General features: G+C 46.4%; 1 protein-coding gene across 1 annotated transcript in view; it reads left to right on the top strand.

Moving 5' to 3' along the window:
* Positions 1–13,344, top strand: part of ZFAT (zinc finger and AT-hook domain containing) — a 221,731-nt gene that overhangs the window by 129,126 nt on the left and 79,261 nt on the right. The window contains exon 11 of the mRNA XM_004373020.2: positions 11,769–11,857. Within this exon, the coding sequence (XP_004373077.1) occupies positions 11,769–11,857 (89 nt within the window). The remainder of the gene's footprint in view (positions 1–11,768; positions 11,858–13,344) is intronic.

The following is a 13,344-nucleotide window of genomic DNA, read 5'->3' as shown; positions in this document are numbered from 1 at the left end:
TAACAGGGATGGGTTGTTTGTGGCATTCACTGCAGCCACGAGGGCGGGTCGGTTATCATTGCAGGGCAGGTTCCTGTAGGCTGTGCCTGTGCTGCTTGGTGGTGTGATGTCAAGCGCACAGTGCAGGTTGGTAGGATTTAGCGCGGAGATTGTTACGTGTGGAGCTAAGATGGTTATAGGAGAGAGGAGAGAAGAACAGGAGCTAAAAACATACATACAAAGAAGATAGAATGCTAGGGGAGCTTGCCGTTGGAGTGGAGAGATGAGAGACTACGAAATGGAGAAAAACATAAAGGGGAAGAGGAAGAAAAAAAAAAAAGAAAAGAAAAAAATGAATAAATAAAAATCAGAAAGGGAAAAGAACAGCAAAGTTCCCAGGGATCCCACCGGTGCGGCTGTGAGGTCTGGGGAAGTCACTCTCAGGTGTTGCAGTACAGCCTGGCTAGAAGGCGTAGAGGTATACAATGCCAGATATTCAGGGATCAGAAAGAGAAGGACAATATAGAGAGACAAGAAACTGAGTAATGAAGAAAGATAAAAAGGGAAAAAGAGGGAAAAGAAAAGAAAACAAATTAAAAAAAAAAAGAACAAGAAAAGCCCCCAAAAAAACAGAAAAAAAAAAAAAAAACCAACAAAGAAAGAAATGCTCTCAGGGATCCCTCTGCACGTCCGTGTAAGCCGAGGGGGGTAGTTTCCAAGCTCCGCAGCACCACCTGGCCAGAACGGGCTCCCAACTCAAGCAAGCCGAGGGGGTGGTTTTCAAGCCACACAGCACCACCTGGCCAGTAGGGGCTCCTAACTCAAGAAAAGGAAAAGAAAAGAAACAAACAATTCAAAACAACCACACGAACCAAAGCCCCGGGATCCCACCAGTGCGGCAGCCCAGACCGGGTAGGAGCTACACACTCGAACGGAGCTCTGTAGCCCCTCAGGAAGAAGCAAAGTTGGCACACGGAGCCAGGTATTTGAGCAAAAGGAGGGGGAGGTGGTGAGAGGTAAGGAAGAAATCAAAAGCAGCAGAAAAAAGCAACACCAGCAGCCAACAAATGGCACTCAGAGAGCCGGCCCATTCGGATGGGTGGAATCCAAGCAGCCGGTGCTTCTCGGACAAGATATTGTGGCCGTGAGCAGCAGAGGAGGCCGAGTGGGGGGCAGAAGGGTGTGGGGTGGGAAGGCGTGTATCGCAAATTAGCAGTTGTTTTGTCTCCTTCTGGAAGCTCCGTGAATCTGCTTTCTCGTACCCCCTGTTTGCTGGTCTCTGATAGGAGTCCAAGATGGCGGATCCGCACTGCGTTGGCTGATAGGGGACCTCTGCATGAATCTCTCCTCGCTCTCCATTCTCTGTCAGTTTTCTCACTCCATTTGGTGCTTGGCTGAGTTCTTTATCTCTTCATTTGATGTTTTAGGGTTTCAGGATTGTTGTTTTCTCTGTTCGGCTTAGTTTTTCGGATCTTTGCTGTGGAGGGACAGCGTGGTGCTTCTGCCTATAGCACCATTTTGCCGGAATTCCTCCTCCTTAGTTTTATAAAGAACTCTGTGTAAAACAACCAGGCATCTGGAACCATCCTCAGGGAAACTCGTCAAGCAGACAGGGATGGAGTAGGAACAAGGAAACTCAAGGCTGTGTGCGCTCACTAAGTTCCGGTCCCCAGGTAGGGCCTTCCTGTATACCGGAACAGGCCCTCCTACTGTCAGCTTGTTTTGTGGAGCAGAAAACCAAGGTTTGAAGTGTTAATCACTCAGCTCTGGATGTCCAGGGCTACGTGGGTGCTTTTGTGCCTTAGCGTCCCTTAGGGGACTTTATCTTAGTGTCCCAGGGCTGCCCTACAAATACCACAGGCTGAGTGGCTTAAAACAACAGAAATCGATTCTCCCATGGCTCTGGAGGCTGGAAGTCTGAATTTGAGGTGTCAGCAGGGTCATGCTCTCTCTGAAGCTTGTACAGGAAGATCTTCCTTTTTTTTTCCAGCATCTGGTAGCCTCAGGAGGGGGCAGATTATCCAATAGGCAAGGTAAGCACGGTGCTTACCTTGCTTACCAGATCATCTGTAGTGAACAATTTCACGTTTATTTTTACCACTTCAGAAATTCTGCTTGTAGGTCAGGCTGTCACGTATCTCTCTCTCAACCCCACAGCACCTTCCTACAGAATCAAAGCCTCTTTTCAAATTTACAATCCCTGACAGGGACCAATGACCCAGTCAGCAAGATAAGCACGGGCTTCCTTGTGCTTACTTCCTGATTTGTAGTGAACAGTTTCACATGGGTTTCATGAGTAATGAAGTAGGAAGTAGGAAGTAGGAATAGGAAGTACTTACTGAGTAATCTGCCCCTGGCTCCAGGTGCTCCTCGGCTTCTGGCAACATCACTCAAGTCTCTGCCACTGTCTTCCCATGGCTGTCCTCCCTCTGTGCCTGTGGCTGCATCTTTGTGCCTTCTCTTCTTACTCAGGACACCACTCATATTATACTAGGCCCACCCTACTCTAGTGTGAGCTCGTGTTAACTAATTACATCTGCAGCGACCCTGTTTCCAAATAAGGTCACATTGACAGGTACCGGGGGTTAGAACTTGAACATATCTTTTTGGGGACCAACAAATCAACCCATATCAGGCTCCCTCCCTCTACTCAGATAGCTCTGTTGAGTAGGGAGCCCTCAGCTGGGCAGGCTTTGTTGCCATGCTTCCTACTTGTGGATTCAGCTCTCTTCTCCCGTGTTGTTGTTAGGTGCCCTCAAGTTCGATTTCAACTCATAGCGACCCCTTGTGACAGAGTAGAACTGGCCTGTAAGGTTTTCTTGGCTGTAGTCTTTACGGGAGCAGCTTGCCAGGTCTTTCTCCTGTGGAGCTGCTTGGTGGGTTTGAACCGCCAGCCTTTTGGTTAGCAATTGAGTGCTTAACAGTCGAGTGCTTAACTGTTGTGCCATGAGGGCTCCTTTCTGACATTGGATAACAAAGAAATTTGACAGGAAGGGCATCCCAAGTCCTGTAGCATTGGGTGCACCTCTGTTTACATAACCCAAGGCAGGGTAATAAATATTCCTGTTCCAGTATCCCCCCCTCCAGGTCTTTCTCCCCTATCCTAACAGGAGACGCTGAGTAACTTTCTACCTGGGTAAGGCCTGGCAAAGGGCAGAGCTCAGCATTCTGTGACCCCAGACCCTGTCCTTTCCTTTACTCTCTGGTGACACTTGAAGTCGACACCCAGTCACCAGACCCAGGCCCACGGTAAAGAGGTCAGAGATGAGCTTTGTTCTGTCAGCCAGTTGTCCATGAGATGCTGGCTGAAGGGCTCACGTTTGATGAAGAAACAGACTCCTTCCAAAAGAAAACAAAACGGGAATGTTTTTGTAAAGGTGGCCCCACACCTGTGAGAGGTGAATAGAAATAGTGGAGATGACATCTCGCAATCTTTGAAGGGAGGTTGTAGCAGATCACACAGTTTTGAGGGAGCTGATGGTGAAATATTGATTCCAGAGTGAGCCACAGTATCTGCAGTGGAAATCTCCAACAAGCCTGGCACTTAGGAAGATGTCCAACTGAAAATCGCAGGGTAAACAATGCTGATTGTGGGTGTTTTTTCCCTGTGCAGGGGCAGCCTGCCCAATCCACAAACTGTCCTGTAGTTCTCACACTTTATCCTTGAGCTGCCGGACATTGCCTTCCTGTCTTTAATTTGATGCAAGTTTCTGAATGCCTCCTGGGGAAGGTAGCCTGACTCTTTTGTTCTTGGGTTGTTATTACCTTTTTAAAATGAAAGTGTCACATACATACAAAAAATGCATAATTTACAAGTGTATAGTTCAATGCATAATCACAAAGGAAGCACACCTATGAAATCACATCCCAGGATAAGCAACAGAACATTGCTGGCCCCCCATACCTCCCCTTGTCCCCCTCCTGGTTATCCCCTCTCTCCTCCTCACGGGTAACCATACGCTGGCTTCTGACACCCTAGCTTGGTCTTGTCTGCCTTTGGACTTTATATATCATGTACTCCCTGTGCTGTTGTGTTTGGCATCTTTCTTTTCACATTCTGTTTGTAAGCTTCATCTAGATTGTTGTGATTTTGACTTTTAACATCTGGGTCCCTGGTCAGATGGGAAGAGTTTCGTACATAGCTGAGATTCTGAATCCTGGCGTTTGTGAAAGGAAAGCCTTTATTCCTGCAGTTAGCATTCTTCACCATGGCAGTGTTTTTGTGCAGTAAGCTTGGTGTGCTTTCTGCAAGAGTGTTTCTCCAAAAAGTGGCGTGACTCAGCGTTCTTCCATCCTCCTATTGACAAGCTCTGCTGAGGATGACTTTGGAGTGTCTACAAAAGTTAAGTCCTGCCTCCAAGCACAAGCAGTAGCCAGCCCTGAGCTTAGCCACAAAGGCAGGCACTGGTCTCTGCAGGCCCTTCATGAAGAAGAGCGCCTGTAAGTCAGCCTGTAGCTGGTCAGGGCTGGGTGGTACTTTAAAAGACAGTGAACTCTTGAACATTCAGGTTGAGAAATCATTGAAATCAAACCATACGGTTCTGTATGGAAAGACCTGTCTTCTGTGTGCAGAAGTGGATGAAATACCCCACCCTTTTGGAGACAGACACTAATTGTCCTAAATACCTTTTTGTTGCAGTGTCTTAGTTACCGAGTGCTGCTGTAACACAAATACCACAAGTATGTGGCTTTAAAGAACATAAATTTATTTTCTCACAGTTATAGAGGGTGAAAGTCCAAATCAGGGTCTCGGCCGTGTGGACTCCTTCCTTGTGGGTAGTCACGGCATTCCTTGGTTCCTTGGCTGGTAGACGATGCTCACCTGGTGTCTGTCTCGCCCCAGGTGTGCATGCCTCTGCGTCTGGTCTGCTGTTTGTGTAGCACAGACATGATGAGGTTTAGGGCACACTTTCCACTGATAAAATGATGCAAACGCTGTTTCCAGACAGGATCACATCCACAGTATAGGGGTTAGGAGTCCAACAACTGGGCAACATTAAAACAGCAGTAACAAAAATCCAACCCCTTTCTACCAATGTGCCCACAATTCTATCACCTAACAAATAAATTATTCTTTTTAAACTTCTTTTTCAATCTTTATTCATGTTCATATAGAATGAGTACATAGTTGTCATTCAAGTATAGACATTGTTATTTTAAACTTAAGATTATAATTATTTTTTGTTATCATAGAGTTCATAAATAACAAACCTGAGAGCTGTAGAATATCCCGTCAAGGTGATTCGTGAGTTCCATAACCAATCCCTTACTTTTGAACAGTGTTCTTTCTTGTTATTTCCTTTTTCCTCTCATTGTTATAACTTGCATGGCAGGAAAAGCCTTTCTTGCACATAAACCTTTTCTTCTCTTGAATTAATTTCTTAGGGCACATTTCCAGGAGCAAGGTGGTTCTCCTGTTTTGGTTATTGGAGTCCCTGGGTGGTGCATGTAATCAAGCACTCCACTAATAGCTGAAGGGTTGGCTGTTTGAACTCACCCAGAGGTGGTTCAGACCCACCCAGAGGTGGTTCACACCCACCCAGAGGCAGTTCAGACTCACCCAGAGCTGGTTCACACCCAGAGGTGGTTCAGACCCACCCAGAGGTGCCTGGAAAGACAAGGCAGGCCATCTGCTTTTGAAAGGTCGCAGCCTTGACTAAACTGTGGAGTCCACTTCTACTCTGCCCTCATGGGGTCTCCCTGAGTCGGAGTCCACTCCCTGGCAACTAACAACAATTGCACATTGTGCTGCCAGTTCACTTTTCAAAACATTGTGCCAGAAGGATGTGTCTCTGCTGAACTCTTCTGTTTTCAAGAGTTAAAATGATAAACTCTTTTCAAGAGTTAAAATGGTCAGTTGCTTAGTTTAATGGATATAAAATCTGGCCATATCATCACAATTTTTATTTATTTGATAACTCACAAGATGGAACAGGTGTTTGGAGGATTGAATGCAGTAATGTGCATAAAGCATTTCTAACAGTGGTTCGAGGCACTACATTTAAGTATTTGGACTTCTTTTGATCAATTAAGTGTGCTTTTACCTTTTCTTGAGTGACTTATTTATGTCCTTTTTTTGTTTGTTTGATTTCTGGGGTCTTGGTATTTTACATTTGTTTTATACTCATGCATTCACTGATTGGTTCAACAGCTGTATTTGCTGGGAGTCTTGGATATAGTTGGCAGAAACTCATTTGAGGTTGCTGAAGCAGAAGAGGGTCGTTTATGAGAAAGGTGCTGGGGGATCTTACAGAGACCCAGGGCCTTCTGTTTGCTGGGACTTCTTCCCAGAATGCCTCACTTCCTGCTTGCATGGGTGGCTGCGTCCTTCTTATCCTGCCATCTTAGTTTAAGCATCACTTCCTCACAGAGGCCTTCTCCAACAACCTGTCTCCACCAGGCGCACCCATCCACCCAGCCTCGTCCTTTACCACCAAATCCTGTCAATTTCCTTTCTAGTGTTGTAATTTATATACTTGCCTGTTGTCTGTACTGGGTGATGAGCTCTGAGCACGCAGGGACTCCAGCTTCACATTCTGTCTGGTACCCGTGCCTGGCCCTCAGTGACCCCTCACGAAAGGTATGCTGAGAGAGTGGGCTTGGTCCCCTTTGCTCCTCTTTGCCACCTTTGCTTCATTCTGGTGTCTGTCTCTCTCTGTGTTATGGATTGAATTGTGTCCCCCAAAAATATGTATTGTAAATCCTAACCACTATACCTGTGGTTATATTCCCATCTGGGAATGAGTTTTGTTCCTTATGTTAATGAGGCAGTATTAATGTAGAAAAAACCTGTTGCCGTCGAGTCGATTCTGACTCATAGTGACCCTATAGGACAGAGTAGAACTGCCCCAAAGGGTTTCAAAGGATGGCTGGTGGATTTGAACTGCTGACCTTTTGGTTAGCAGCCTAGCTCTTAACCACTGCACCACCAGGGCTCCATTAGTATAGAGCATGTCTTGTCTTAAATCATTCTCTTTAGAGATGTAAAAGAGCAAATGAAGCAAGCAAGCAAGGAAGCACAAACTGAGGGGTGGGGGGAGATGTACCACATGATCACCAAGGAGCCCAGGAACAGAAGCTGAAAAGAGACAAGGACCTTCTCCCAGAGCTTACACAGAGAGAGCCTTTCCCTAGAGCCAGCACCCTCAGTGTGGACTTGTAGCCTCCTAAACTATGAGAAAATAAATTTCTGTTTCTTAAAGACACCCATTTGTGGTATTTCTGTTACAGCAGCACTGGATAACCAAGACCCTCTGCTGCGCACTCCCCCTCTCCCTTCTGCGATCAGCCTGTTTACTTGTTTGTTCATGGAGCGAAAATCCGACTCCCACATCTCCGGAGTTACATGCTTCCTATCCGGACAATTCAGATTCCTGGCTCAGCCGCTTACCACTTCATCACCTGGGCAGGTTACTGCCATCTTGATCCTCGTTCCTCATCCATAGAAGGGGGAGTGCCTCCTGCCTCCCTGGTCTGAGGGTGCACAGGTGAGATCCTACACGAGTCCTAGCACAGCTCCCGATCCTTAGCAGTTCAGTAGGTGACGATTAGAGTCAGCCAGGTGTCTTAGTATCTAGTGCTACTGTAACAGAAATACAACTGGGTGGCTTTAGGAAAGAAATTTATTTTCTCACAGTTTAGGAGGATAGAAGTCCAAATTCAGGGCAAGGGCTCTAGGGGAAGGCTTTCTGTATCCACTCAGGGGGGAAATCCTTGTCTCAGCTTCTCTAGCATTCTTCTTGGTGTTCCTTGGAGATCTCCAGGTAGCATCTATCTTTACCCAATTTATGCTTGCTTCTCTGTGCCTCATTTGTACTCTTTATGTATTGAAAATGAGTAGGTTTAAGACAGCTCACACTGATGTGGTCCAATTATAACACAACAAAGAAAACCCTATTCCCAACTGGGATTACATTCCTGGGTATAGAGGTTAGGATTCCGACATATGTTTTAGGGGACACGGTTCAATCCATATCACCAGGTATGTTGTGTGAAAATGAATTACTTTTTTAACAATCACTCTCTCTTTTTTCTTTCTAATCCTTTTGTTTTCCTGGGATGCTCTGTGATTTGCACCCAGAGCCAGCCTTTGAACATTCATCTCCCAGCCCTTTGAGGTCATGCTGACCTGGAGTAAGTACTAGGCATTGCCGTCATCTCTCCCTGTAATTCTCAAGAGTCTCTTGATGGGAAACAATCCCGTCGTCACAATGCATTGCTCTTTTCTGATTAGTCACAAAGCTGCGTTCCATTATTCTGATTAGGCAGTAGAAGATCATGTCAGGTGCTCTCTCAGGCCTGTGTGATGGGTGCTGTAGTGGCTGGTGCAAACATTTGTAATATTTATCACCAGGACTCTGATGCCTGAGGAAGGGGTGGCTTTTAGTTGCTGCCAGCATTCCCTGGCTCCTGCCGAGCCTCAGGAGTGTATCTGTAAAAGGCTGACTCTTGACCTCAAATGAGGCAATTCCATTTATTCATTTCAAGGCCCCTTTTGAGCACTTAATGTTTTACTTTTTGATTCAAGTGGCTTGATACTGAGTGACAAAATATTTATCAACTCAGAAAATGGTTGTCGGCCTTCCTTCCCGTCTCTGGAGGTGGAGAACCCAAACTCCCTGTAGGCAGGCTGCCCAGCCCGATGATGATCATTGATGTGATCCATAGGTCAGTGGAGATGGGTGTGTGCAGTGTGTGGCCTTCTGTTTGAAAGAGAACACACCGCTCTTACGAAGAGTGGCATTAATGTAAGATGGACCAAACTTCCTGTTTGTTTCTTGGTCAGTTCAGTTTAATAAAATGATCCGTATGTGCAAAGTACTCAGGCTGTGGGAGTACCAAGATGGGTAAGACACAGTCCCTGGCCATGGGCAGTGGGTGGCAACCCAGACTTGTGAACAGGTAGTTACAATGCTGTAGAGTCAAGGCTCCGACAGAAGTATGTGGCCAGTGTGGAGTGGGATATTGAGGAGGGGGTGGCTCTTAGCGTGGTTCCTGGCAGGGCTCCAAACCAGTTCATTCTGGTTTGACCCTCCTGCTGAGAATTTGCATTTCCTACCCCAGATATACTGAATCAGAATCTACATTTTAACAAGATCCCCAGGGGATTCTCATGTATACATAAGAGTTTTAACAAGATCCTCAGGTGATTCTTGTGTGTATATGTAAGAGTCATCTGGGCGTTTTGTTAAAATGTAGATTCTAATTCAGTATATTTGGGGTAGAAATGCAAATTCTTAGCAGGAGGTCGAACTGGAATGAACCAGTTCGAAGCCCTGGTTCCTGGTAAAGAAGCTAAAATTGAGTTTTGAGTTAAGTGAAGAATGGCAGTGCATCCCAGCCATGGAAAAGTTTAGCAAAGGCCCCGAGGGTCTGAGACTGCAAAGGCATGGTGCAATGTTTGCAGAACTCAAGGAGTTCTGTGTTATAGAATCTAGTATACAGAGGAGACAGGCAAAAAGGAAGTCAGAAAGACAGAGATTGATTGGTTGATTGATTGATTGATTGATTCTGATCTTGGAGGGCCTCTGTGCCTTGCTCTGTAACTTGGACTTTATTTCACAGTTGAAGTCACTGGTGGGTTTTATGCAGGAGGGCTATGAGAGGGCTTCTGCTTTAGATCATCTAGATGGACAATGGGTTATCAGGATGGGTGGATGATGAATGGATGATGGATGGATGGGAGGTTTGCATGAAGAGTTCAGAAGTTTTTGCAATTGTCCAGGAAAAATAATGGGGAAGGTCTAAATCAGTGTTGCAGTATTAGAAATAAGGAGGAATACACAGCCATGATAAATATTTAGGAGATGAAATCAGGTGTTACAAAAATGAGGTGAGTGCAAGTGAGGGCAGGGAGATGTTGAGGGTGGCTACCAGGTCCCTGACTTGAGTCATCTGGTGGGTGATAAGCAGAGAAGGCTGGAGGTGTAAAGTGTTCGGTGAGGCAGATAATGAGTCCAGCTTAGGACATTCGGGGAAGCTAAGTGGCCAGTCCATCAGATAGTGGGGTAATGAGATTTCAGGGTTAGAGAAGGGGTCGGACTAGAAGATGCAGATCTTGACATTAGCAGTTTATAAAAGCCCATAGCAAGCAATTAGGTACAAGGATGCTTGCAGAAGGAGAGGAACAGGTGTGTGGGCTGGGCCATTGTGGAACATGAGTGTGCAGAAGGTGGTAGGTGGGAGGCAATGTCTCCAGGATACTGAGAATGGATAGTCAGAGAGGCTTGGGGAGGCAGGGGTGTTGAGGTTGCAAGGAGCAGAGAATCTCTGAAACATGGAATATCAGCAGAGTCACGTGCAGTAGAGTGTCCAGCACCATAAGGACTGAAACCCACCCATTGGTTTGGCATCATGGAGTTAATAGGTTACCTTGGTGAGGACAGATATTGGGTGAGCTGGTGCCAACAGCCAGTTTCCGTTGGGTTGAAGGGTGCATAGGAAGGAAGAATGGAGGCTGCCACTTAGGCAACCCTTCCATCGGCTTGTATGAGAAGGAAAGGTGTGAGGCCTGATGGGAAGGAGCCAGCACTGGCTGTGGTTGCAGCAAAGACTACTTTTTGAACCGCTGTTCTTACCCTGACAATTGACTGCTACCTAAATCAGGATTGAGAAGCAGGTCATATTTATATGTGGTTGCACATGTTTGCATTATTGCAAATTAAGGTTTTACTTAAACTAATCAGGAGCAAAAAAGGTAATACACCCCATATATCTATGAATTTATTTTTAACGTGTGCCTATTCACCCCATTTTTAAATATTTACATAATGCTAAAGCAGTAACCCTCTTAATACAGCAATGTTTGAGGGTCTTCTTTACACCTAGTCCTCACTTTATCAACCATCTCATTATCTGACATTTCACATGTACGACAATTGTAAAAAATCTACTATCCGGCCATTTTGTGCATTAACGATGTATGTCTGGCAGTAACAAATGCCGAGGTGCGAGGTGAGAGTGATGGTGGCTGTGATAGGTAAGGTTATGTGTCCGCTTGGCCAGTTGTGTAATGTTATCATTTGGCACTTATGTAATGATGTAGTTATCCTGCATTTTGTGATCTGATGTGGTCAGCCTCCATTTTTGCGTAACTCCAACTTTGGTATAACTACCTGGTCTTTGAAACATAACCACATGGATAAGTGAGGAGTGGGTGTAATTTTCCTTCCGTCATTGTCTCAGATCCACCCTTGACACCCCTCCCAGAGGTAAGAGTTCTAAAACACAGACTTTTGTTTCCTTGCTGAGTGTCTTTATGCAGATTCTCTGGCTTCCAGAATATTGTCTTCTCTCCTCAGTGAGATGCTCTTGGCCCTGATGTTCTGCTCCAGAATCTCTGCAGGGTTAGCCCTTGGCTGTCTCCGGCCCTCACTCTTCAGGCTCTGGAGGAAGTTCCAGCTGCTTCACTGTCCTGATCACCTGGGGTCCACACCTCTGTGCCCTCACCCGTACATGACGCTCTCCCTCGGTGCCCTTTCCTCTCATCAGCTGGGCACACCTGTGCTCACTCTGTAGGCCCCCACCCAAGTGCATTGCTCTTGGAACCTCCCCAGGTGGAGCTGGCTGGCCTCTCCATGGTTGAGCTCCTCTCCGTTCCCAAGTCTTTGGGGTCTGCTGTCGACTGGACAGGCTGTGTATGTTTGTGCACGCTTTTGCTAGTTCCTCCTAGATTCTGGACTCCCAGATGGGAGGGCTGTCTGTGTGTGCCCAGCTCTGTGCCTTGCTCTGAGTTCACACGCAGGGACTGTCAGCTGGCTGTGCTCACCTGGTGCCCCCCTTCTTTGCAGGGAAGCAGTTCAAGTGCACGGTGTGTGACTACACGGCGGCCCAGAAGCCACAGCTGCTGCGGCACATGGAACAGCATGCCTCCTTCAAGGTATGGGGTCCAGCAGGCAGATGGGTGCTTGGGCAGAGGGCATCGCTCTCCACCACGAAGGTTGGGGAGTATCTTTTTATTACCTTGGGCATTATTTTCATGTTCTGGCCCCCTTGGCTGGTACACCTGGAATTTGAGGCATAGCTCAGTTTACTTTATGCTCTCTTCCTTCACAAACATAGCGTGTACTCTGTACTTTGGAAACCAAGGCAGGAAACAGTGTGTATGAGGATGTAGGCATGAAAAAAGGCAGACTCTTTCCATAAAAACCAGAGTGATGTAGAGGGAAGAGTCCAGGCTCTAGGGATACACATGTGCGATTTCAGGTCATGGATTGTCTCAGGGAAATCACCTGATGTGACAGGTATGAAGATGCCCACCTGGCAGACTGTTGTAAGAGCCAGAGATAGTGTTCTTGGGTGCCCAGCTTGGCGCCCCTCACGTAGCAGGAGCTCAGGAGATGGTGACTTGTGGTGTTCCTTAAATACCTCCCATTGATGTTTATTCAGTGCAGGTGGTAAGGTCCGCTTTGCCACTGCTTATGGTGCAGTTATTGACAACAAGAACGGTGTCCAGTGAATTTGTTTAATAGTAAAATATTTTGCTCAGTACTTGTGCAAGCTTGACCCTTAAAATGGATGCTGATGCTGGCATATACACACGAGAAATGGAATCATCAAGATTTGCAAACATTACACTCAAACATGTTTGTTGAAATTGTGTCTGGCTCTAAATCCCTGATTGTAGAATGTGGAAAGAACCCACGTTCCTCAGCTGGTGGCCCTTCTCCTCCATCTTCAAAGCCAGCAGCACAGCATGTCTTGTCATGTCTTTCTCTGACTCTACTCTTCAGGCCTCCCTCTTCCACTTTTAAGGACCCAAACGGTTAAGGGCTGGACTACTAGCCAGAAAGTTGGTGGTTAAAACCCACCCAGAGGCACCTCAGAAGAAAGGCCTGGCAGTCCGCTTCTGAAAGGTCACTGCCCTGAAAACCCTATGGAGCACAGTTGTATTCTGCACATGAGGTCGCCATGAGTAGGAACTGGGATTTGGACATATTTGGGGGACTGTTATTCTGCCTTCCACATTCCCCTCCCTTTTTTTTTTCTTCCCTTCACATCTACTCTGCACCAGAAGCTTTTCATCAAGGTCAGAAAATACGTAGTATGCACTTCCCCTTCCATACCAATGGCAAACATTATTAAGAAATCAAGGCTCCTGCTTTTACTAAGCCTAGCAAGGCCTCAAAATCCTCAAGCAGATACTACTAATCTCTTGCAGTTGGTTTGCAAGATGAAACAAATGTGCTGTTCCAGATCTCTCTCTCTCTCTAAATAGCCCACTGCTGTCGGTTCCAACTCATAGCGACCCCTTAGGGCTTCCAAGGCTGTAAATCTCTACAGAAACAAACTGCCACATCTTTCTCCCGAGGAGCCGCTCATTGGTTTCAAACTGCGGATTTTTTGGTTAGCAGTTGATTGCTTTAC

The sequence above is a fragment of the Trichechus manatus genome, unplaced genomic scaffold, assembly GCF_000243295.1.
Source record: "Trichechus manatus latirostris isolate Lorelei unplaced genomic scaffold, TriManLat1.0 scaffold00022, whole genome shotgun sequence".
Classification (NCBI taxonomy): domain Eukaryota; kingdom Metazoa; phylum Chordata; class Mammalia; order Sirenia; family Trichechidae; genus Trichechus; species Trichechus manatus.
Note: the sequence above shows the minus strand (reverse complement) of the source record. Positions and strands in the feature narration are given on the sequence as shown.